Here is a 26,280-nt window from a genome sequence, read left to right as displayed (position 1 = left end):
CTTAGTCCGACTAAAATTGGACTTTTAACATGCATGTAAAAGCACAAAATGTTTTATTTATTTATTAAATTTTGCTTTAGAGACCACAGGAGGGCACTTTCCTCAAGTTTTTACCACCTAATTGCCCCCTCATATACAGTACATAATAGTCTCATATAATTATGTTTTCCCGGTGTGAGTTCATTATGAACACATGTTTGTCTCAGGTTGTTATGATCTTTGTGTCATGCCAGTGAAGTCACCTGGAGGAGGAGGAGGAGGAGGAGGGGGGATCTTTGTGCTCATCGGGAAAGAGGAGGAGGAGGAGGAGGAGGAGGAGGAGGAGGAGGAGGAGGAGGAGGAGGAGGAGGAGCCTGCAGCTTGACTTCCAGTCGAAGCCTGGCCGCCGCCTTCTTTCTGCTGCTTCCCCTCCTCATCCTCCTCCTCCTCCTCTGCAGCTCCTCCTCAGCAGCTACTGCAGCAGCAGCCCGGTGCCTCCCGGATGGATCCATGAAGAAATCCCCACCGCACGGCCACCAATCCCCGCCACAATGGGCCGCGAGCCTTCCACTGCGTTGTCGTGTTGATATCGAGATATTTCAGTCATCAAATATGAATCATGCATTTGATATTTCTGGCCACTTTGCTCGTCAGCATCCTCTCGCCCTGGCTTCATCCATCACTAGCGTCATCCGGTATGTATGTATTGACAATATACTGCCTGGCTTTGTGATATTTTTTATTTTATTTTTTTTATATATGAAATGTTTTTCCAACCCCTCCTCGTCACTGTGATCTCAGGAAATAGCCTACACCCTCCACTTTTGTCTGTTCACCTTCACGTGACGACCCACAGCAGGTGCACGGTGTTTCCATCCCCACGGAGAAGGATATTATAATTAATATGCAGCGTCTTCAACATGATGGTGCATTAGGGCACACTAGCAGCATCTTTTGTCCAGCTTATAAAACATAGTGGTCCACAGTAGCCCGTGTGTGGTGTTGAATTATTATAGTAACAAGAGCATGATTTAAGCTGCTCCTGCTGACTGAGGCTGCTTACTGCATAATCTGTGTGTGAATCTGTCTGCTGCAGAGTTTTCTCTTTTTGCAACAAGCTTCATATGAGTCGCTTTTTTTTTTTTTTACTGAATTACATGCATGTCCTGTGTTGTCAGTGCCATATGTGGTTGTTGCAGTACGCTGTGCCGAGTCTTACTCAAGTGTGTCCTGGAGAAATTGCAGTGAAGCTGCGACCACTTGCCTCAGTATTATCAATGCGTGTCATGAATAAAGGATGACAACTGGCTCTTTGTACACTGCATGAGTATATATGTGTGTGTGTGGAGCTGTCAGGGTCTTTCATGTGTCTTGTGTGTGTGTGTGTGTGCTGCAATATGTTCTTGCAGCTTCTCCCGGAGTCGAGGACAAGGTTGATCTGGATGCGGTGGCAGCACTGCTGAAGCAACAGGCAACTGCAGCACCTGCCACAGACAACACAACACACCATGCAGCAGAGCATGAGATCACCTACCCCTCCCGCTTAATTTACTACCTGAACGAGGATTCGGAGAGCACGTACCATGACCTGGACACCAGAGTCAAGAACCAGGCAACAGAGGGCCAGGTAAGCCTGTGAAAAGCCTGGGAAAACTGGGATGCGGGGTGGGGGGGGGGGAGCAAACACCAAAGCTGTGGTTGTGTGTCAAAAATGTTGACGCTTGAAGTCTTTGCTGTAGCTTTTTGTTGAGCCGTTATTCCATAATTGGTCATTTTGTGATACGCAGCACTTTCTCAGACACTCACAGGGCTGGAGTCGTGCCAGTGCGACCATGCTGAAGTATGCCTTTCTCCTAGTTTACCCTACTGTACGATGCTATTTGGATTAATCCACCCTCCGCACAACATCTGTTTTTGGCCTTTTATATGGGGAACTGTATATTTGTGCTGCCCTTTCTGTAACACCTCATTTTAATTCGACTAAAATATAGTATAGTTTTGAGAAAGGTATCCCACATTTTCATGTAGGCTATTAAAAATGTCCTGTGAGTCCCAACACAGTCTCTGGGAATGACTTCTGCAGACAATATTCATCAAATCGATCTGATGCTGTGATTTTGCTTGTTTTGCCGTTGTCTCCAGTGACCACTCTTTCTCCACTTCTTTCCTTCACAGACTATCCACCTCGCCCAGGCCAGTTTCCAGTTAGAAGCGTTTGGCTCCAGATTTGTCCTGGATCTGAGGTTAAACAAGTAGGTCCAAGTTTCCTCATCTCATCCGATGTTCTTTGAGGGTGTCTCTTTCAACATGGGTCTATTGTCAGGGTCGTGTTTAGATCACATGTTGTGCAGATTCTTTCTTTCTTTATCAATCTCTTTTTTTTTCAATTGTAATATGTGAAATTGGGACAGTAATATGCATGGATGTGATAATATATATCAATTCACCCAATCCCACAAAGCAGATACACAATAAGACGTTCTGGTACAATTAAACGTTACAACAAAGAAATCCCAAAACTAATGTTCTATCATGAAAAGCTGCAGTGCTCGCCTGACCTCGGACACGAACACGACACGACTTATGATAGAGCAGTGAGTCACAGTAGACACATACAGTAAATCACAACACTCGAGGTTCCTGTTTGTGGCCGACTGCTTTTTCGGAAAGCGATACCGTTATGTGTCGGATTAGTCGATAATGTGCACTGTCAGTGAGAATAAAACGCAGTTTTTTTTGGGAACCATCTCGACGCTAAGAGCAGTTTTCACTTCAGCTGCCAGATTAGAGTCAAAGACAGGACGTGTTTTTGAAAAAGGGATTATGTGGTAAAGCAGAGAGTCTGTATCTTTCACAAAGCTCAGATTCATGTCCATTAAAACCTTTGGAGAGATATTCTGAGGTCTGTGATCACCGTCCCGGACACTCAATGATATTGATTTACTCTCCTCACAAAGTAGCAGGTCCTACATATGTGACGGCTTAATGTGCGTGTGTACAAGGACTTAGAAATGCTGATTGAATTTCAGGCCCCTTTGATTGGATTTAGAGCTGGATTCTGCACTATGTCACAAAATGTTCTACTTTTTATGTTGTGCCTTGTATCTGAAAGATGATAGATGAGCGAATGAGAGGGGGGGGGGGGGGGAAAGAAAAATGGTGCGGTTGGAAATTCAGCCTCGATGCTGGTGTGCAGTGTTTGGTTTGCAGACACTCTGATAAAGTCTGTTCTAACCAGAGGCGTCATAAACCCATGAAACTCTACACTTATTTTATATTATATTTAAAAAAAAATGAATAATGGAACGATTTCCACGTTGAGTTGAGTGCATTTAGTTTAAAGGCAAATCTGTAGTATGTTAAACATTATTTTAGTTTGGTGTGGTGCAGACGTCAGCATTTTTCCACAGTCTACAAACGCACAAAGTCACATGATGTACTCCAGAAATGTTACATTCGCCCGACGAAGCCACACACACACGAACGGAGTGATTGATGCTCGCGTGTCGAGTGCGTGACCCGAATTGCCCGATGTTTGCTTGCACTGTAGATTATTGTGTGTCAGACCCCGTGAGCTAACTTCAGTGTGCTGTGCACCTTCTTTTGTGTGTGAACGGGGGGGGTTTGAATTCTGCTTGGTGCTGTAGCTGCGACAGTACTGATCTAAATATAGATAAGTCTGCACCCTGTCAATGAGAAGGTGCCGCTTCATCCGCTCACCTCATCTGTACCTGTGATTGTAAACCAAGGAAGTCGTTTTTTTTTTTTTGCCCCTAAAATAAGTATTGACTGAAACCACATCCTTTTTTTTTTTCATGTAGCTCATCATCGATGAGACCAGTAACTTGCCTGTAATGGACCTTAGATCTTTCTTAGCAATCTTAAGCCTTCCTCAGAGTGTTTTTCATCTATTTAGACTGGGAGCAGATTATTGCTTCGTGTGTCGCTACATGATTCTGGTGCCAGTTTCCTCTACTTTACTTTTGTGTCTCCGTTTGCTCTGCTCCTCCTGCTTCTGCTGCTGCTGCTGCTGCATTGTGGCAGCCACTTTATTAGGTACACAGGATGCCTCGTAAAGTGGTAGGAGTGGCACTCCTCTGTGGCCTTCAAGGTTCAGTGTGTCGTGCATTTAGAGATCGTCTTGGGGCATATCTTGGTTGTGACGAGCGGTTATTTGAATCGTCTGGCATCACCGAGGCAGTTTTGCTCAAAGAACGGCACTCCCTGCTTATTTTTTTTTTTACTTTATCAGACCAAACACTAGACATGGTTGTGTGTGAAAACTCCTTGGCTTCAACTTGACTATCAGCTGTGAATGGAAAAGCTCCATTAACACTTCCGCCTCGTCGCTTATTTTTCCATCATTGTTGTTTCCCAGTTTCTCGTGAAAATTAATGAATTGAAAGCACAGTAATATGGTTAATGTTGTCCACCACCTACACACACACACACACACACATGCAACATTTACCCAGTGCACTCCTTCTGCCTTCCCTGTCACTCACTCAGGAAACTCTTAAAAGCTTCTCATGGCTCACCTCTGCCCTCGTAATAATGATGCACTTCCTGCTCACATGTTCCTGAGCATCACTCAAAAATATCGCACTGCTGCTGGTGTCACAAGACGGACTCATCGTGATTTTTTTAAATTTTTAATTTCTCTTTCTTCATGTCCACAGAGAGGCGGATGTTTTTGATTTGCAAGAGTACTCAGAAATAAAGCGCCATTATGGCAAAAAATTGCAGCCTCTTGAAATCGTCGGTCAGCTAACAGATTTGGAGAGTGTGTGTGTGTGTGTGTGTGTGTGTGTGTGTAGATAATGTTGAGAGAGGCTGACTCAGACAGCAGAAACTGCCTGGAGGACTGCTGTGCTCAAGGTGAAGCTGAGGCCTCACAATCATTCACCTTATTAGGCATATTTCAAACATCGCTACTGGTTTCTGTTCCTGTCATGTGTGCTCTTTCACAAGCAGTGATCCAATTTTGTGAAATTTGAGGAAGAACCAGTCGTGTAAGAAGCAGTTTAGAGTTGAACCCTTCACCTTTTCCTTCATTAAGGCTACGTTTAGACTCTGCTTGGGCTCCCTTTTAAGCCTCTTATTAGGATAGTTTGTATGTTTTTGTGATTTTTTTTCCCGCTGCCTTCAAGCAAATTCATCACGTTTCTTGAGGGCAGGCGATGTTTTAACATCTGTGGTTCAGCTCTTGAGAATGCCATGGGCCATGTCATGTTTGTGCAGACTAACCCAGGCACTGTGGTCATGACTGTTCTTGTTTAAACTCCAACCAAAGCGGCGCTAGTCGCCCGTTTGGAACCGCAATAAGTGAGTCAGAGAAAGCAAGGTTAGACAGACTAATGCTTGCTTTTTTACTGTCACTGCATCATATCCGTCCACCCTAACCAACTACACACCCTGTTTTCTTTCCAGTGGCTTGCTGTCCTCAGATTACGTCGAGATCCATTATGAAGGGGGCAAACCCGTTCTTTCAAAGGTAACCAAAATGTTAAAATGTACATTTTATCAACCACAAAGAGCCTCATTGAGATAAAAAAAAAAAAACTGCAAAAAAAAATCTCTTTAACAAGAGGGTTGTGGCCGAGACAGGCAGCAGCGTATTTAACAAGGCTGCAGACGAGACAAAATGGCAAGTTGCAGTAAAATTTGCCAAAACATATCATGTGAAATGAATAAAATATCCATCTGAGAGAATAAATAAATAGCCTAATCATAAAATATCAAAATATCAAAATATACACATTTAAAAAGCAGCATTTAAGACATCTACAGCCATGTTCACGTGACTCTGAGTTAATTTAGAAACATCTTGGGTTTTGAAACTGAAGACGGGCACAGATGTGCTTTGATATCCTGTACATCTGTTTACTTGTTCTTTCATGTTAAAACGTCTGCGAATTGATAACCAAATGTAGACTAAAAACTGTCACACATCATCCAAAACTGCAGCCACATTCAGACTCGGGAACAGAGTGAAGGTTCAGGTACATACAGTACATAGATGGATGCATAGAGACACAGCAAGTTCCTGCTGCTGCTGCTGCTGATTCAGGCAGAGAGGGCAGGGCTGGGTGTACTGTAGCTGAATCAGCAGGGTTTTGCTCTCCTGCAGCCTCCTGCTGGAGCTCTGGTCACATGACCGTGAGGGAGAGAAAACACTCTGCAGTAACAGTGCAGCGTGGGATGGGTGAAGTGAGAGATAGAGGGACAGAGAGTGATGCTGGAGGGAGCGGTGGGGGTAGTGGGTGTTGGTGTCCTCTGTTCACCCTGGGTCTGACTCTGGCAGCAGAGTCACAGATAGTACCAGGACCCACTTTGCAGTGTATTTCTTCACACACACATTAAACAAGCAGCCATAGAGCCGCCTGCAGAACTTGAAACGGCGTCTGTGACACAAGCTGTTAAGTTGACGCTGGAATAATCGAGTTGATAAATGATGCATTCAGTGATGAAATAATTCTGCTACATATATTTTTGTGTGTGCTTGCATTGCTGCTTCATTTGTGGCCATGGTTTTTTCTGCGATGTTTCATTAGCACTGTGTTGTCTTTCCTCAGGGCGGTGAGCACTGTTACTACCACGGCCAGGTGAGAGGGAATGATAATTCCCACGTGGCCTTATCTACGTGCAACGGGCTGCAGTAAGTGAACAGCAGTGTTCCGTGTGTGTGTGTGTGTGTGTTCCTTTGCTGTGTATCTCAGGACACACTCATCCCTGTTCCTCGCCTCCTACTGACTCGCGGCTTCTCTCCCTTCTCTTTTTTTCAGCGGGATGTTTGACGATGGAGTCTACGTCTATCTCATCGAGCCTTTAGAACAGACTCATTCAATCGTAAGTTGTTTCCCTTGCCTTGGACCAAAATATGCATCTCACATGTTTTTTTTTGTACCTCCTCTGCCACACTTTCACAACAATCTGAGCTGGTTGTGCTTTTTACTGTTGAGGATATCCTTATCGCTCCAAGGGCATTCCTGTTTATAAGACAAATGAGATAATGAAGCCAGTATGCAGATAGCTTGTTATACACACTGCTTTGAGTCTAATAGTTTAAGGGTCCCACATTATGCAAAATCAACTTTTTAATCATTTAAATCCTTGTATTTGGGTCTCTTGAGGTCCTATTAGTCGGCAAAGTGTGAAAAAAGATGACTCACTCACATGTTTTTGTGGTTCTCTTCAGTCTAAGTACAGGAGATAAAACGCAATGTTGACATCCGCGCTCATTGGGACGTCACAATGCGCTAAATTCCTGGAATTGTTGTCTCGTGGAGCTCCGCTTTGTCCGTAAAACACGCGAGAGTGCTGGCGAGGGCAATAGTATCCGAAAACCGGAAGTCAGTGAAAAGTTCTATTCTTGGCTCCACAGTGCAGCACAGAGTTCTACACAAACCTCCAGCCTCAGAGGATTTACCTGTCCAGTGGATACATGTTATATATGACGGCAATGTGCCTGCTAGAGCCTGCAAATGATCACTTTTCCAAATGCTAACTGCTGTTAGCTCCCAGTAGCCTCTGTGGCTGATGTCATTTCCTGTCCCATAAGTTGTCATATAGAAAATCACGCATTTAAACGGGCGTTGTCAAAGCTCTTGTTATGATTTACATAAGAGTATATTTCAATGATACAACTACAGCTCTAGACGCAACTAAATTATACACACTGGTCCTTTAAATGTATATTTGTTGGCCACAGAGCAGGGAATGTGAGAGCTTTGTTGATACCAAGTATTGTCATTTTACAAATCAAACGGGTCGACTTAACGGCCGGGTGATATGGAAAAAAAGTCATATTCCCATATATTTAGGCTGAATATTGATATACGATATATATCCCGATATTTTTCCCGTAAAGTGAGAGCTGTGAAATGAAGTCAAAGCCAAATATGACGTAACAAGTAGTTTTATTGACACCGGTGGAAAATCAAGTGAATAAATGATAAACACAGGTTTCTTCACCTGGTTTGTGAATAAATCCTCAGCTGTTCAAATAATAACATGTAAACTGTATAACAACTGGCGTACCTTTTCTGAAATCCAAGCTCTGTAAGGAACCATATCGACATATGTGATATGGTCTAATTCCATATCTCATTTAAAAATATACAGAAATAGTTCCTACAACATTAACAACATGTCTATTAAGTCCCTCATTACTATTATTGCCGCAATCACTTAATTCAAGTGTAATTTATTAGCTGGAAATGCTGAGCAAGCATAGCCAACTGTTGTTTTCAGGTTGCACAGTGTTTGTATTATGTTAGCCCTGCACTAATTCTTATCGTAGCCTCGCTGGAAATAGGTGTGCCAAGTTAGCCGCAAAGTAGTAGCATGATAATGCAAACTAAATATGTGCCTGTGCACTGGTGAATGGACACCAACTTCGTGAAAATGTCACACACGGTTCCAGGATGCTCAACATCGGGCCATGCTCAACCCATATCCAAAGTTTTAGGGCGATCTGACTAACGGTCAGTGAGATATGCCCGTCACAGACACACAGAAACAACTGGCTTTATAGACAGATTCTATCAACTTCTCCCCCTACATTTTTCAGCTGATTTCAAAACATCATCCATCCAAACACTCGTCTCATTTCTGTTTGTTGTGTTTGGTCGTTCACACGGTAACGTTTTAAATCCCCCGATGTACCCAACAGTTAAAGTTTACATAACGGTGTCCATAGTGAACACACACACCCTTATTCCTTCCCACTCATGATGTGCCTGTTTGTCTCCTTTTTTTTTATCACTGGTGTGCCTCACCCTCCCTCTGCAGGATACAGCTGCAAGGCCACACAGACTAAGACGAGCAGCCTCCCTTCATTGGAACAATGATCCAGAGGAACAGGGTAAGGGGGTTTTCATCACTGTCGTTCATTATCTTTTACAACCTAGTCTGTCAGTCCTTCACCTCTAACTGTCACCACACCCTCCACGTCATCCGGTCCCTACTTCCCCCCCTTGCATAAATGCACAGGGATTGGAAAACACAATTTCTATGGCTTTTACACCACTTTATTCTTAGTAGTGTATTGTGCTCGAGAGGAAACTGGAAAAATATTGACAAAATGAGTGTTAGAGTTAGGTAGATTTTTTAATGAAGCATTATGCCATTAGATATTGTGGCTTTACAGCAAAAAGACCCAGGTTTGTAACCTGTTCTGACCAAGGGCCTTTGTGTGTGGAGTAGAGATAGACCGATATCTTTTTTTCATACCGATTATTAGTAGTCAAGGAGGCCGATAACCGATATTTGGAGCCGATATTAATTTGTAGTAAAAGTGAAAATATTGGCGTCATCATTTCGAATAACACTTAACTTTAACGTTTAAATGCCTTTAAGCATGTTTATTAAACAGCTTTTTAGCTTTGCAACATGTTAAAGGTTGTTTTTTGTTTTTTAAATCTTTTATCAAATAGACATCTTTGTTTTATAATTCTAACAAAAAGTGCAGGAAGTTCCCAGGCTCAGCAGCATGTCATACAAAGTTAAATGAAAATTAATTAACAAATAAATAGCCAAAAATTTCAGTATAGCTGAAATGTTATTTTATCTTTCACCTATCTTTGTTTTAAGTTCAAACAAAGTGTAGGGAGTTCCCAGGGTCAGCAGCATCTTTTCTCATTTCAACTAAAATTGTAAATAAATAATAAATAGATCTCGGCCGTCAGATTAAAAAAAAAAAAAAAAGGGTGTTGCCGATAATCGGTCTATCCCTAGTGTGGAGTTTGCATGTTCTCCAAGTGTGTGCATGGGTTTTCTCTGAGTTCGCTTCTTTCCTTCCACAGTCCAAAAACATCTAGAGGTTAATTGGATACTCAAAATTGACCGTAAAGTGTGGATGAGCGTGTGAATGGTTGTGTGTTGGCGCTGTGAAGGACTCGGCGACCTGTCCGGGGTGTACTTTGTCTTTCACATGTCAGCTCCAGCAGCCCTGTGACCCTCATGTGGAGGATAAAGTGGTGGACAATGAATGGGATATTGTGTTGCCTAATTTTACAGATGTATTCCTTTGTTCTCATCTGGCATTATATGCAGAGCTCTGTGGATAATTTAGAGGCAAACAGTCAAATGAAAAACACGCTGCTGTGACCTTAAACCCATCAAAACATGGAAATACTTAATGTTCCTATTTTGTCCCGTGTGTGTGGGTGTGTGTGTTTGCAGTGGAGGAGGGGCAGCTCTTCCCAGAGCTGGATGACTTGTCCTGGCTGAAGCGCAGGAAAAAGAGAGCTGTAAGTCCTCTGATCTCACCTCGCTCTGATGTAACCCAACACATTTCCACCGCTTTAAACATTAAAAAAAAACCCAACGTCACAGTGATGTACGTGTGGGACACTGGGATCTTGGAAACACGTCAATCACGGCTGATTGTTTTGTTCTGTGGTTTTGATTTGCAGATGCCTCGCAATGTGTTCGAGGAGACAAAATATTTAGAGATCATGATCGTCAGTGATCACAGTATGGTAAGTGTTACGACGATATAAATATCTTTAGATGTCTTTAGATGATTTAACTCATCACTCATTCTTGTCGTTTGTGCCTGCAGTACAAACGACACAGGACGAAGCAGCACACGAGGAATTTCGCAAAGTCAGTGGTGAACCTCGTGGATGCTGTGAGTAAAATCTTTGAGAAATGTTTTATTTTAGCCCCTTCTTCACAGGACGCTGCAGAGTCACAGAGTTGTTGTTACGCACCGCACAGGGAGCATCGATTTACAGCGAGTTATCAAAAAATTTCCAACAAGACCAATAATGTCATGCAAATGAAATTAAATGGGTTTTTAATAATTTGGTACCTAAGAAATCTCAAATGGCACAGAAAGAGAGAACGCCTAGACATCTATTTACTAAAACCTCTGTCATTTCACTCTGCTTCACTTCAGGATCATCAGACTTTGCACAGCTCCTACTGCATATTTTAAAGGATATTTGCTTTTAAATGCAATAGTCAAATGCATTTATTTGTTTAGACGGGAGAAAAAAATCCTTCAGTTATGCTGTGTCCCATGTGCATTTACTCTGACACAGTGGCATCTACAGTGGAACTTACACCTCTGGTGGAATCTCACAAGTATTATCTTTATTTTGATACCAAGATAATCCACATAGAGCTTGTAACTGCAGAGATTTACTCTATTTAGTTTGGGTATGTCATTTTGAGCAGGGACTCCAAAAAGAGGGTCAGGGAAGAAGAGGTTAAACATATGTTTATTGACATTTTGATTAATTTCTACAGAGTGCACATTAACATGCAACAACAGCCCCACCCACCAAGGATCTCATCTAATAAGGTCCACGGAAAGATAAAAACAGGAAAAAAATAAACAAGCAAATGGAAAATAAGAAAATATAAGAATATATAGAGCCATAGAAATAAAAACATTGTGCAACGCAGGTGATAGCAGATCCGCGCTTTCAAGAAAATGTAAGAAGAGGCCCCAGATTTCATAGAATACACAGAGTCTATGTTTAATGCTATAAGTTAGCTTCTCTAAAGCCAGACACAGTGATAATTCTTTAAGCCTATGACGTTTGAATGGACAACATGTAATTTCATGGCTCACCACTATGGTCCTGACCAAAATATTACACATTTTTAGTACTGGTAATAGTTGTCAAAGAATATTTAACGGATGTATCGTCCTTAATAAATCTCCTGTAATGTAAACCTCTCAAACCCCGAGTTGCTCTTACTTGTTTTACCAGTGTTCTCATCATGCCCCCCCCCCTCTCTCTCATTCTTTATTCCTCCCATTCACTGTGCGCTTCGACGCTAGATCTTCAAAGAGCAGCTACATACACGCGTGGTGCTGGTTGCCGTGGAGATCTGGACGGACAAGGATCAGATCCCCGTCAGCGTGAGGCCGCTGGAAATGCTGCGAGACTTCGCCAAGTACCGGCAGCAGAGCATCAAGCAGCACGCAGACGCAGTTCACCTCTTCTCGTAAGCTCTGTGCTGTCATTTGCTGGACGTGTGTGTTGATAATATTAAATAATATTAGTGTTTCCCCCCCCTCTTTAAGTCATTCTTTGGACCGCTTTTCTGTATTTTTTTGCTCGTGGTGCATTCGGCTTGCAACGACTGCTCCTTGAGCACCAAACAGTACTGTGTCAGCAAATGTGGATATTCATGTCCGATATCAAATCACCGATGTGTGCCGATCTGAGCCACAGTGATGTGTGTCCTGACTTCACCTTTGTCTCCCGTTGTCATAGAAACGTGACCTTCCATTATCGCAGAAGCAGCGCGGCGTACTTCGGGGGCACGTGCTCTATGAGCCGTGGGGTCGGCGTCAATGAGGTCAGATCTGTCCGTCTAACACTCAGTGTTATTCTGAACGTGGACGACCTTGAGAGTGACCGCGGGTGAATAATCGATGGGCTCTGCTTTGTCCACAGTACGGCACCACCGCGTCCATGGCCGTGTCGCTGTGCCAAAGTCTGTCACAGAATCTTGGAATCCAGTGGGACCCAGCATCCAAGAGAAGTATTCATGAATTAGATCTCATATCTAATATGAGTGAGCCATGAAGGGCAGAATCAGCCAGCTGAAATGACATAAAAGATATTCCACTTAGATGCGTACTCTCATGGGTTTTCAGAGCCTTTATTTGTTCCCTCATTTCCCCTGAACCCATTGTACTGCATGGAACTCTGGAGTCTGGTAAACTTTATGTAATACTAACATCTAGTTCTTATGGAAGCTAACTATTATTTATACAAGCTTCTTTGGCTGAAAGTATCTACCAAGTGTAATGCAATTCCCTCAGGTTTGGAAATATCTGCTAATGAGACCACTTTTGTGTTTCTTTCCTCAACAAAAAAACAAACATTTTTAATATTTAAAGGTGCATTATGTAATAAAACTAAGGCAACTGGCCGTAAAATCCTCCTAATATGTCACAGAGACTCAGGAATAATGTTAATATAACAAACTGAACTCACCAACAACAACAACAGTACAGCCAAAATATTCACACTAAAAGTTTTTGGCGCCACCTACCGCCGTCTACCAATCATTGCAGTCAGTAGAGTCTCAGCTACCGAGCAACCACGGGTTGCCAGTTACGTCTGAGCTACAATGGCGGAGAAAACAAAACCTAAAAGACCTCGGTATTTAGAATTTGAGTGTAGTAACTGTTTTTGGTCACATTCTTACATATGGCGCCTTTAATATTTTAGCAGAAAGTAGTTCTCTGACCATCCAGAGACTAATGTGTATTTTGACTCTTTTTATAATTTGTGGCACGCTTGTTTGAAATACAGTTTCTCCTTTTGGTGACTCTTTATATTAAGGAACACATATTCACCATTCACTAGTAGCATACTAGCCCTTTATTAGTAATTACTAAGCATGTATTAACACCTTATTCTACATAACCTTATTCTACCTCTATTATGACATGAATTAAGATTTGTCTTAATATTTACTAATAAAGGGCTAGTATGCTACTTATATGCATGTAAGTAAGCACCTTCACTCTTAGAAATAAGGGTTCCAAAAGGGTCCTTCTACAAGGGCTGAGGTTCTTCCAGGAACCATTTGCTTCTGAAAACCCTTTCCCCGAAGAATGGGTTTTTCAAGGGTTCTTGGACACACTAATGGTTCCAGTAAGAACATTTTGATCCAGAGAACCCTTTAAAACCCCTTTCCTGAATAAAGGATTTTAAAGGTTCTACCTGGAGCCAGAAAGGGTTCTCCTATGAGGACAAGCTGAAGTACCTTATATGGTTCTTAGCACTTTTATTTCTAAGAGTGTAGTTAATGGGGAATTATGTGTTGTTTTTTTTATTATTTTTTAATGTGCTCAGCCCTAGAAAACTGCTTAACCCCCATTTCTATTTATGCGTCAGCATATTTCTTAAAACTCCAGTAAATAAAATGAAATTATTGCCACAAGTTTATTATATAACTCCAGGCATAAGTGTGTTGGTTTGTATTATAATGAACCTTGGAATTTTCACAGTGCTGAACAAAACAAAAACCTAATCTGCTTACTTATGATTATTAACGCCGTTATGTTGGAGAGTACATTTTCTTGACACTTGAAAGGGAGGATTACATATATATATATATTTATATATTTTTAAAGTCCAGACATTTAATTGTCTTATGGCACTGACAACAGCAGATGGCGCCTGTAAAACAAAAAAGCTGCACCACGATCATGAACAGCCTCTCGACAGCTTTAATCCCAGGTGTGACAGATGGAGAGATGCACTGAATGTCCTTGGGAAAAAGGGGGAAAAAAAATTGACTCAGGATTTATTAAATTTTTTTTAACATCGCAGTGATTAATGAGGCAGAGCCATCAAACAGATGTCATGTTAGAAAGCTCCAAACATGCAAGACAGCAACTAATTCTTGTGAATGCACCAAAACTGATCAAGGTTCTTTACATCAAGTCAGCAGTCTTTGTATATACATATTCTATTAATATATTTTATTTAAATGTCTTGGGGGAAAAAACACATGCATGGATGCTGCTTGTAATCTCCCTTTCTCTTTCTTTCCTTGTCTCTGTGGTTTTTCTTTTCTCGCGTTCCTCATTCCAGAGGAATGTGGTTGTTCTGACCCATGGACCGGCTGCATAATGGAGGACACTGGGTAATGTCCAATACACACACACACACACACACACACACACACACACGCACAATATAATAGATTTTCATGAAAACCAAGTTTTCATCTTCATTATTTATTTATTTTTTTAATTATTTTGTTACCAAATTCCTAATTTTCCAGTAATTTTGGAGCATTTTTATATGGTCCCCTCTTTCTTTAATTTTGTTAGACATGACACAGTTTAAAATAAAAGAACACTAACCAAATGTGTCATGTATTGTCATGTTTTGATATATTTTGATGACAAGTACTTTTTATTGGGTGTATATTATTTTGGGTAAAAATCACCCGGCGTTAGTGATGGTGTTTTGAATTTGAGCGATAGTGTTCTCAGGTTAAACTGAAGAACTTGGATCAGTGTTTTGCAGTGTTACTCGTGTTTAGTAACACATTCATAAAAAAGTATGTGTGATATAACACCAGATATAAATTAGATTTTTTTTTTTTGCTATTTGAAAATTGAAAAATAGAAAGAAAAACAACATTATGTGTTAAAAAATAGCATCATGATCTCTTCTGATTGCTGCTTCTCATCAGCAGAAGGAATGTAACATGAAGCCAAGTTACCAGCTTGATAGTATATCATTTGATTAATCCAATAGACTATTTTCATTATTTTACCTGCTTTTATAGAACATCTTAACATAATTCATCCTGATTTGTGCTGATTCATATTGTTGTGAGTGTTCTATCATTGGACATGGACATTTCTGAGCCGGGGTTAGGGTTAGTATACTGAATCCTGATAGATGACAGTCACTGTATTGAGGGAACAATGTATAAATAAATAACTAGAGCTGCAACTAATGATTATTTTCGTAATCAATTTTGACAGTGTTCTAATTTTTACTATTTTGTCTTCTTTTGTCCCAGAGTGTATTGTTTGATTTGTCTGTCAAAGCACTTTGTGTTTTATTTTCTACCATTTGCCGATGTTCTAGTCAATTATCACGCAATGTTCTCTGTCGTCAGGGTCCAACATCCACGGAGATTCTCCAAATGCAGCATCTCGGATTACAAGGAGTTCCTCCTGAAAGGTGGTGGCTCTTGTCTGTTTAACAGGCCGACCAAGGTGAGAGGCTCACCACTCTGCCTCGTCACGTGCCGTTAACTTCGTGTTTCGTTCCTTTTCAAAAACTCTCTCCTCGTCTTATTTTTTTGCAGCTGTTCGAGACGACCGAGTGCGGGAATGGATTTGTCGAAGTGGGAGAGGAGTGTGACTGCGGAGGCAGAGCTGTGGGTTCCTTCTCACTTCAGCGAGTCACGTCTGGTTGTCGCCGTTCCACGTTTGCTCGGATTTTTAAAGCTCAGTGTCTCTTTTGTTTTCAGGAGTGCTACAAGGAATGCTGCAAGAAATGTTCCCTCGCCAACGGGGCACACTGCAGCGATGGCCCGTGCTGCAATAACACATGTTTGGTATGAGTTTCCTTAAAGCACTAGTATTCAAAACTGTCTCATATTATTCAGACTTTTGACCTTGTCTTCTTTTCCCGCCAGTTCTATCCACGAGGTTACAGTTGTCGCTACGCTGTGAACGACTGTGATATCTCAGAGACCTGCTCTGGAGACTCCGGACAGGTGTTCTTATGTAGAAGTCACATTTACGTACTATTTGCTTCAAACACTTCACCTTTGCGTTAATGCGCAGGGTTTAGAAATTATTTATCTATCGCTTTTTTTTTCTTTCAGTGCCCTCTCAACCTTCATAAACAAGATGGTTACCAGTGCCAGATGGACCAGGTACAAAAGCTTTTTATTTCCCCAAACAGCAGCCGTTTGTAACAGTTTGAAGTCACAGAAAACTAAAAATATTTCCTCTGTCTCTGTAACTGTGCAGGGTCGCTGCTACACTGGAGAGTGCAAGACCAGAGAGAGCCAGTGTAAATACATCTGGGGGTCAAGTAAGATTAAAACTTCTCGTTTGTGTTGATATCAGAGTGTCACTGTGTGTGTGTGTGTGTGTGTGTGTGTGTGTGTGTGTGTGTGTGTGTGTGTGTGTGTGCGGTCAGAAACTGTGCAGTTCACTGCTCTCTGTTCCTCAGAGGCTGGAGGTTCAGTGAAGTTCTGCTATGAGAAGCTCAACACAGAAGGCACAGAGAAGGGCAACTGTGGCAGAGACGGAGAGAAATGGGTCCAGTGTAGCAAACAGTGAGTTTTCAGAGATAAGATCAATGTTATTACATCTGCACGTGTCAGGTTTGAGGTTCTTTATGGCTCTGTGAAGCAATACTATCAGACCTGACTGAGGGTTTGTTTGCCTTAATTCACCAGCAGTGCAGCGCAGCGTCAGGCAGGGACCAGAAGTATTTAAACTGCAGAACAACTGGGTTTTTTGAACAATAGAATTCCCTTTTCATGGGAGTTTCTTTCTATTTTCAGTCATCCTCCATCTTGTTTGCAGGCATTTTGCTTTACTAGAGCAATGTATATCTGTCATGATATAAAACTACTCACATCCTTGCATCACATCCTCTATCATCATATCAATGGAATTAGTGTCAAGTGAGATTTTAGTTATTTTTGTAATCCAGTAGGGAGCAACAGTGGCCGAATCATTTTGGTACCACTTTATAATAAGTACACACATTTAGCATTAGTTAAGCATGAATAAATATTGAATTCATCATTAATAACGCATGAATACTCATTAGTATGTAGTTTATAAACACAGTTATACATGTTTTACTCATCCCATCAGCTGAGGAACAGTGTCCAAATAGCTGCTGTACTCAAGCAGCCAATCAGCATCCGCCTCTAACAAACAAGATCTTTGATTGGCTTACAAGGGACTGCTCTCTCACCTCTCTGTGTGTGTGTCCAGCAGTCGTTAGTAGATGCTAACACTTCAGCACACTACAACATTTAGAACTGTTTATAAACTACATACTGATGAGTATTCATGTGTTATAAATGATGAATTCAACATTTATTAATGTTTAAGTAATGCTAATAGTGTATACTTATTATAAAGTGAAACCATCATTTCTTATTTCTCCCTATTATTACAAAAATAGCTGCTATACTATACACTGTGATGAATTCACACCTAAAATAGCTGTAATGGTCTGAGTTTGTGTTATAATGACCAGTGACGTTCACTCACACATGTGTCATTTGTACATCTTTCACACACTGTTGTCATCAAGAACATTTGGACGAAGTGTGTGTTGTCCGAGGACACTTTGACACACAGACCGGAGGAGCTAGGGATCTAACCACTAACCCTTCCCATAAGTATATGACCCATATTGACAAATAAGAGGGCTTTTCTGTGCATGACAACTTATATTTTGAGCACAGATATTTCTCTGCTTGTCTTTTACAGTGACGTTTTCTGTGGTTACCTTTTGTGTGCCAACACTGGCCGTAACCCACGTATTGGAGTAATAAAAGGAGAGATCACCACCACCTTCTTCAACTATAAAAATGGACAGATAGATTGCAGGTAAATACTGAATATCTGCTAACTATAGCTGTTTATGTCCTAGTAATTTACCCGTGACTTTGACTTGAATCTGGGTTTGTATTCCCTCCTTCTCTATTCACATGCCTCTCGTCTTCTCTACCTTCCTCCCCCTCAGTGGTGGCCATGTCCTCCTAGATGACGACACTGATTTAGGCTATGTAGATGATGGGACTCCCTGTGGGCCGTCAATGATGTGCCTTGACCGCAAGTGTCTGCCCATCCAGTCACTCAACATGAGCACCTGCCCCAGCGGACCTAATGGTCAGGTGTGCTCTGCCCATGGGGTGAGTCCCAGTGCAATATTACCCACAATTCTCCCCTCACTCATTGAGGTCTGACCTGGTCCAGCTCCACGAGAGGACACAAGGAGGCTTAGCCCCCCTCAGTTGTGTTTTCTGCTGCCTTTGTTAAAGCTTAATGCATCAAAAGAGAATGATCGGACAAGATATTATTAATTACTATATTATAGACCAGTGCAGTCAATTAAAAACCCAGCCCCATCGAGGTCCAGACAGAAAAAGGTCAGTGTCTAACAAATGTAGTTGGTTAAATGGTTAAACTCAGTATAATATATATTTAAATATTAGTGCTGGGCACACTCATATTAACGCATGGCGCGTTAGCGTGACGACTGACTGGAGAAAGACTTGCGTGATGTCATGTTTAGGTGCCGCGTCACCGGAGTCCAGGCACCGTTTACCAGTTAGCTCTGTTAGCTGCGTTAGCTCCTTTAGCGCCGTTAGCGCGCCTACAGTGGAACTGGAGCGGTCTGTTTATTAAACGAAAAGAGCAGCGCTACAAATAACCAGCGTACCTGTGTATTGAGTATGTGTGCCTCTGTTTTGAAAGTTTAGCGTAACATTAACGCATGACGTGTTTCCATGACGAAAAAAAAATAAAAAGACACGCCGCGTGTCCTTTTTTTTTCCGTCATGGAAATGCGTCATGCTTTAATGTGCATTAGTGTCGACACCGCTAACCACCTTTAACACGTTAACGTAGCCAGCACTATTAAATATATAATATAAAATGTGTATCTGTGTCTGTGTGTAGTCAAGTTTATGACATTTTTGGTTTTTCTTTATTTTAATGTTGAAAATACAATGGGCAATTATTGTTATTATTATTATTTTTAAAGGTGCATTATGTAATAAATCTAAAGCAACTGGCCGTAAAATCCTCTTAATATGTCACAGAGACTCAGGAATAATGTTCATATAACAAACTGAACTCACCAACAACAACAGTACAGACAAAATATTTGCATTAAAAAATATATTTTGCAGACTGCAAATCATGTTTATGTTTTGAAATCATGTTTTGGCATGTGGCGCCACCTATCGCCGTCTACCAATCATTGCTGTCAGTAGAGTCTCAGCTGTCGAGCAACCACGGGTTGCCAGTTACGTCAGAAAATGAAACCTAAAAGACCTCGGTATTTTAAATTTGAATGGAGTAACCGTTTTTGGCCACATTCTTACAAATGGCACCTTTAAAGAAGCCTGCAAAACAAAAACCCAAACACGATTTCCATATTTCCACAAGTACCTTTTATGCTATATGGTGATATTTTCTGTTCCCTGTAGTACGTGTGTGCCTGTGCTAACGTGGTTGCATAAAAACCTGGAAACATTAAGTCAGCTGCTGGGAATGTTGTGATGTCAGCATCTTTATTTCAAGCTCTTACGTGTCTCTTATCGTCGCCTCATTTGTTTCTGTCTTATTTGTGCAGGTGTGCAACAATGAAGCCACATGCACCTGTGACGCCACATGGGCAGGGACAGACTGTAGCATGCCTGACCCACCTAAAGAGCCTGAGGCCTCTCAGGAAGAAGGGCCCAAGGGTCGGTTTCCACCTCTTTCAACCTCTCAAATCTAACAGAATGAATAACATGCACACATTTATATGGATTCATTTCATTTAACCAAGATGTACCCTGACTTATGAGCATATACTGTATATTTTGTCATTCTCAGTCAGGGGAGCTGAGTCAGCACATGCGAGTTTCGCAGGTGTACTTAACATGTAAAGTATCAGCCAAATGTGAATATCAAAGCAGTGTTTGATTTATTTAGTCTGATTCGAGACGATTCAGTGAACACACAGTTCAGCTGTACACCTTAGGGTTTGCCTACAGGGGAGACGGTGGGGGGGGAGGTGGCTAAGGGGGAGGGAAGAAGCGTCACCGATTCACTTCATCCTTGACTCTGAAGCAGAAGCCTGCTGTTTGTTTTTGACAGGGTGGTAATAATGCTCCTTTTCCCTCTGCACAGTGAGCGTGGCCACTAACAGGCTGATAGGGGCAGTAGCAGGGACCATTCTGGCCCTGGGGGTGATTTTTGGAGGCACAGGGTGGGGAATAGAGTAAGCATCTTTAACCCTTTCACAGCTCTTCTTCTCATAGTGGTGCCTCAGTGTGCGGGCGGTCTCGTGAGCCGGCCTGAGCCCGTATGTGCGTCCCGGTGGCTTTGTGTTTTCTTGTGTGTTGGTGATGACCATATAATTGTCATGTGATTGGATGTTTTCAGTGTCGTGTGATTGATTGATGGAACCCCTCCTGCCTCCTCCTCCTCTCTTGCCACTTCCTGTTGTTCCCCATTACTACAAGCCTCTCTCTCTCTCTCTCTCTCTCTCTCTCTCTCTCTCTCTCTCTCTCTCTCTCTCTCTCTCTCTCTCTCTCTCTCTCCATCCTCCCTCCTCCTCTTCTTATCCCGTTTCTTTCTCTTATTCTTAGTCATTATGTGGTTGCTCCTGTGATCCTCTCCTTTCTGGGGCATGTGGGGCATTTAGATGGAAAACAGTCCTGAGAAGTGTCCAGTTAGTGACCTGGCTTGTCAGTCAGTGGTAGGCTGTGTGGTGACTGGGACCCCCTAAAAACCATTTTTCTACTGCTCTTACTGCAGGCCACATATACACATCACCTCAGTCAATCTCTGTTCTTTAAACAACAGCGATGGAAACCCAGGGTCTAGTCCTCTGCACAACCTCAACAAACAGACCACTGATAATCCACTATGTCAACTGACACCAGATAAATATTCCCAGGGCCTCCACTTCATAATCTCCATGTCACACGATAAAGGGGGCTGACAAAAGCATGCAAAAATACATTCTCAGATTTACTGTAGTAGTATATTAAATGGTTATTGTTTTCTGTTCCATGTGAAATCATCCTTGTATAGTTCTATGTCATTGATACAGTGAGTGAGAGCAGAAACTCATGTCTTTTTCCCCCATAACCCTTTACAGGTCCTAGTGCCACCAATCTAATAATAGGCTCCATCGCCGGAGCCATCCTTGTGGCTGCCATAGTGCTGGGGGGGACTGGATGGGGCTTTAAGTAAGCAACACGCCGCATGCCTCTCCTACTATAACTCTAGCATCCCTGCTGCTTTTAGACACCAGGGTTTGAGCCTCTGCTACTGAATATACACAACACACACACAAACAGATGTATTTTTTTTCATTGAATAATTGTGTAGCAGCACTTATACAAATTTGAAATGCTCAGCTTCATCCAGTGTACAGTCCTGCCGGTGTTTCCCTGAGGACGACGTGGATGTCGTTCTGCGTATCGATGTGTAAAGAAAAAAATTTGACGCACACATCAAGAGCCGTCCGTGCATCTGTAGCAGAACCTCAAACTGATTGGATGGGCAGAGCTCAATGCTTTACATGCATGTTCAGTAAAGGACTTAAACAACAGAGACACTAACAAACAAAAGAGAACACTTGTAAGAGCTAAATTGAATTTAAAAAAAATAGCTTGTGTATGTCTGTATTAACAAGTCTCACGTACCATCTGAAGTGCAAGAATCTGTCACTAACATATCTCTGTGTAGCCAGGAAATGTACTCTATTGCACAATATATTACTTTTTTTTAAAAGACGATTTAGACGTTCCAATCTACCACTTTTTTTGCCTGATGTCTTGAGCAACAGGGGTGTTAAACATCTTTAAATAGGAGGAAAAATATGGAAATATAATCCTGCAGCCACCAAAGCATGCCGGTTAGCAAAGCACCATGATTGTCACCAACGAAAAAAAAAAAAAAAAGGAAATAACAATAAGAAACCAAACATTTCTGCATGTTGACTTGTTGATTTGGAGGAGGTCAGTTCATTGCACAAAGGCTGAGTGATTAGGTCCAGGGTTGTTGTGCTCTCATCACTTCCATGATCTTTTCCATTACTGTTAGAGGGTGAGACTTTAAATGTAGTGGTGAGAGCGACACAGACACAGAGACACAGAGACAGACACAGAGAAGCCAGGACCTTTTTGTTGGTCGCAGCCTTTGTGCCATGGCTGGCCACACCCACCTGGATGGCCATGGCTCCACCATAGAGCAGAGCCGGAACTCTTGGACCCCCGCCCACACCAGCTGCCATTGCTGCCTGCTTCACAGACCTGGTACAGACACAGCGCATTGCACTGCATGAACCACGCACAGCAATAGTGCCACCTTCAACTGGCCTACTATTGGAAGAGGTGCATGACAGAGTGATAGAAGCCCCACAACAAGCCACAGTACGGGGAGGTTGTACATCACTCCTGTTGTCGTATTTGTCGTCGTTGTTCCATTGTTGTGGTGGTAGTTGTTGCTTCTGCTGCCGTGGTTGTCGTTTTTTGTGGTTTTTGTCTCCTCTCTCCCTCCTGTGTAGAGTATCTTTTATGTTAGCTCTTTCTTCCCAGACGGTTAAGTTTTGCGTGGGAACAAAATGTCTTTTCCATCAAAATTGGTAATGAGACGTGTCCTCTACACATCTTCACCCTGTCAAGTGATGTTGCACGAACATGCCAGTCTGCTCTTGTCTGCTGGAGGGCAACAAAGGTTTTTATGTTCATATACCAAGTGTTTTCAAGATTTGCCAGTGGCCCAGTTAGAGATCAGAATGTCTCATATCCTTTTTTCCCCCCAGCACAACCTAGGCAATCAATTTTTTCCCCCCATTTTCATCAACTATATAAACACACCTGAGAAAAAAGCACTTAAAATGTTTACAAATCAGATTAAATTTGTGAAATTTGTAAATAGGACACAGTTCAAAGTTCACTATGTAAAAGAAAAACTGTCTATTTTTCTGCACAATTATCACTACTCCTTTTTCTTTTCTTTTTAAACAAATATGCAATATAACATGAATCATAACTATGACTCAACAGCAGATAATATGCATTTTGTAAAGCCTGAAGATGTGACCTATAAACACACACCCTCAGGATATCCATATAAGGAGTTGTGTATTAATCCAATGGCAATTTACTAATGGTGCACCGGCGGCATGGATCTGTGCCGCGTGAGCCCTAAGGGTTGAATATTAGCAGCTTCTGATTGCAGTGTACTATTGGATGTACGAACAACTGTCAATTAATTACATTGCAATAAAATTAAACTTAAAAGTAGCTGATTCGCAGCTTGGCATGGGACGATTTTAAAAATTTACCTGAACAAATGAATTGCGATTAACTATATTTTCTTCCTGATTCTTATGGCGTTCAGAGACATGTTTTTCTTCATTCATGATTAACACAATAATATAAATTCACCACGCTGAACTTATTCTAAGTGCTTTTAATCCCAATAAGTGATAATACTGTATATTGTTCCATCGCTATTCGCAGGCTAGTTCCACAGTCACAAGTTCTGCATTGTGTGAACCCTTAATTTTGTCAATCTGGCATTTTAAAATGGTCATCAGCATAATTCCTATTGTTACTACTGGTAAACTTGTACCTTTTCACCTATCATCTCTCTTTTTTGAGTGAGTGGACGTCGTTCTCCTTTTGCTCACTGCCCTGGGAGAGTGTTTTCACCTTTATTTACAGCTTGGTGTGACAAAATACAACACAGAGAAATTGAAAAACAGAACTTAATTTGGCTCTAGGAATAAAAAAAAAAAAGTGGCAAGAGATATGTTTATCATCGAAGTTTGTGAATATAAATACCTTTGTATGCCTCTGCCTTTCAAGGTCAAACTGGCCAACATGGACCAGCCTTCCTCACTTCTGTGTCTTCAGCATTTTGATCTTCAAAGTCCTTCAAAAACTCCACAGAAAAAAACAAACAGATGTTGAATGTTGTAATTTCTCTTCATTGAACCCAGCAGCGAGTCTAAAGCACTGTTTACAGCATTTCCTTGAAGAGATGAGTGTGGCTGCTTGTCCAGGTTGCACTGTCTGTAAGTCTTCTGTGTGATCTCTGCAGACACTGACTTTCTCTTTCTTATCTCTGCATAAGAAATGTGAAGAAACGGCGATACGACCCCAACGCCACAGCCATTTAACCCAGGGAGAGACGGCAATCACCGATGGACTCCTCCAAGGCTTCCTTAGTTGGCTACCTGACAGCTGGACTGCACTTATTGCTGCTGATCTTTTTGGCATTAGATTTACTTGAAAAAAAAAAAGAAAAAAAGAAATAGTGGACATTTTAACAAATTCCATTGTAGTTACATAAGAAATGCAACCTTTTCAGTATCATCTCACACATATACCAATCCCCACCACCCCCACCCACCCCGATCTCTAGAGTGACAGTGCTCCTCTTCCATACTTTAGTGCCAGTGCACAGGCGTTCAGGCGGAATCCACACCACTCTCTCACCTGGCATGATTATCCACACCAAACGTGCTGCTTGCTGGCCCCCTGGCATGAGGAGTCCTCCCTACAGGGCTCTGCATGGCTCTCAAAGCTATACTATACTGCAAAAACATACACACACACACACACAGGGAATAAAAAAAAAAAGGAATCATCCAATAGAGGAGATAGCCTCGTTAAAAAACCAAACCCAGCGGAATACAGGTTGAACCTCCTTTAGTTCACTCAAAGGTGCTGCATGTGAGTTATCCATAGAGGCAGTGCAGGCCACACAGTGAATGCAAACACACACACACAAAATGTACATAAATAAGGAGTTCATGTTTCGAATGATCAGCATATTTTAAAAGAACATCCGTTTGCGTTTGTTTTTATCTTAGCATGTTGAATCGCAGGTGTTTTTTTTGGGAAACTACAGTTACGATTTGGGCCTAAATTGAAGTCGCACACCGCACAGCCTGCTGCGACCGTTTCGAGGTTTATAGATTCACGTAAAAGCAGTTGTGATGATCGAGGAGAAGCATGTCAGTTCCAGAGGGATTTAGACTGAGGTCGTGTCAGCCTAACATCACCAGATTTCCTCCCCTTTCCCCCACACCCCACACCCTACACCTTCCCCCTGGATTCTTCAACAGTTACTCAAAAGCCAAAGAACCAATCACCTGAACGTATGGATGTTGTTGCACACAGAGCACTTTCCCCCCTCTGTCTGCAGCCAGTGGTGCCTGTCCTACTGCTGAGGGCATGAAGTCTGTCCATGCAGGTGCTCACCTGTCCAGACAGCTCTTATTTAACAGTCCCTCATCACCACCCCCCCCCCCCCCCCCCACTATACTGGCTTAGCCTTTTTGCTCTCATACACTCTTTAATAGAAATCAAGATCAGCTCTACCGGTAACGCTGCATGCAATCACTTATAGTGGGCTTATAATTCTATATGGGAGTCCCCGAAAATCCGCAACAGAAATATGCTACAAAAGATAGGTGCATGTCAACTACAGAAAAAAAACACAAAAAAAAAACATTTATCTTTTATTTACTATGCAAAGAGAGATATTGCACAAAAGTATGGGTAATAATGATGATATCAATATAGACATGAATTTACAAAATCGTCTGCTAATTAGCTGATCTTTTGTATCTGGCCACTCCCACATCTTGTCTCATTTCGCTTCAACATTCTCAAACTATGAGTAAAAAATAATAATAACAATGATAATAATTTAACAAAAAAAAAGAAAAAAGGACTGAATATTTACAATGAAAAACAAGAGAGCACCCTTTTTTCATTTGTGAAACTGAGAAAAAAACAAAAAACATTTTTGTGTGTTTTCCATTCAGTCTGATGTTTTTAATCACACACACGTACACAGACGCACACATTGCACACAAACACTGTATGGCGCTTGTACGTAATGAGGCCTGAACAGTTTCCTTGTGCAGGGCTATTATTTCCAGTCCAGCTGATAGTTGGTGTGTTCCAGGTGCTGCCATAGCACTGGCATCGTTGTAAACCTCCATGTTACTCATCGTCTGGTGTCCCTCTCTCACTGCATCATGTACAGTTGGACCGATGAATAAA

General features: G+C 41.8%; 1 protein-coding gene across 5 annotated transcripts; it reads left to right on the top strand.

Annotated features, from left to right (window-relative positions):
* Window positions 1-467: 467 nt before the first annotated feature.
* adam23b (ADAM metallopeptidase domain 23b) lies at window positions 468-26,280 on the top strand (the record flags this gene model as incomplete). 5 transcript variants are annotated; one of them, XM_083908827.1, is made up of 27 exons in its annotated part: window positions 468-674; window positions 1,389-1,606; window positions 2,155-2,231; window positions 5,410-5,473; window positions 6,555-6,637; window positions 6,765-6,828; window positions 8,773-8,845; window positions 10,165-10,232; window positions 10,398-10,463; window positions 10,547-10,615; window positions 11,780-11,946; window positions 12,219-12,303; window positions 12,402-12,489; window positions 14,559-14,610; window positions 15,604-15,703; window positions 15,796-15,867; window positions 15,961-16,047; window positions 16,129-16,209; window positions 16,321-16,371; window positions 16,469-16,532; window positions 16,674-16,779; window positions 17,957-18,076; window positions 18,213-18,381; window positions 19,830-19,941; window positions 20,372-20,462; window positions 21,348-21,438; window positions 24,338-24,384. In XM_083908827.1, exons 1-26 carry the CDS (start codon window positions 599-601, stop codon window positions 21,352-21,354), a joined length of 2,310 nt encoding a protein of 769 aa, XP_083764953.1. In that variant the 5' UTR covers window positions 468-598. The 5 variants fall into 5 exon arrangements, with proteins under 5 accessions (XP_083764953.1, XP_083764952.1, XP_083764955.1 ...); XM_083908826.1 differs by lacking the exon at window positions 20,372-20,462 and having other exon boundaries at window positions 24,338-26,280; XM_083908829.1 differs by lacking the exons at window positions 20,372-20,462; window positions 21,348-21,438 and having other exon boundaries at window positions 24,338-26,280.

This window comes from Microchirus variegatus, assembly GCF_963457635.1.
Source record: "Microchirus variegatus genome assembly, chromosome: 22".
NCBI classification, from domain to species: Eukaryota; Metazoa; Chordata; class Actinopteri; order Pleuronectiformes; family Soleidae; genus Microchirus; species Microchirus variegatus.
The sequence above is the reverse complement of the archived record's forward strand: the minus strand, read 5'-3'. Positions and strand labels throughout refer to the sequence as shown.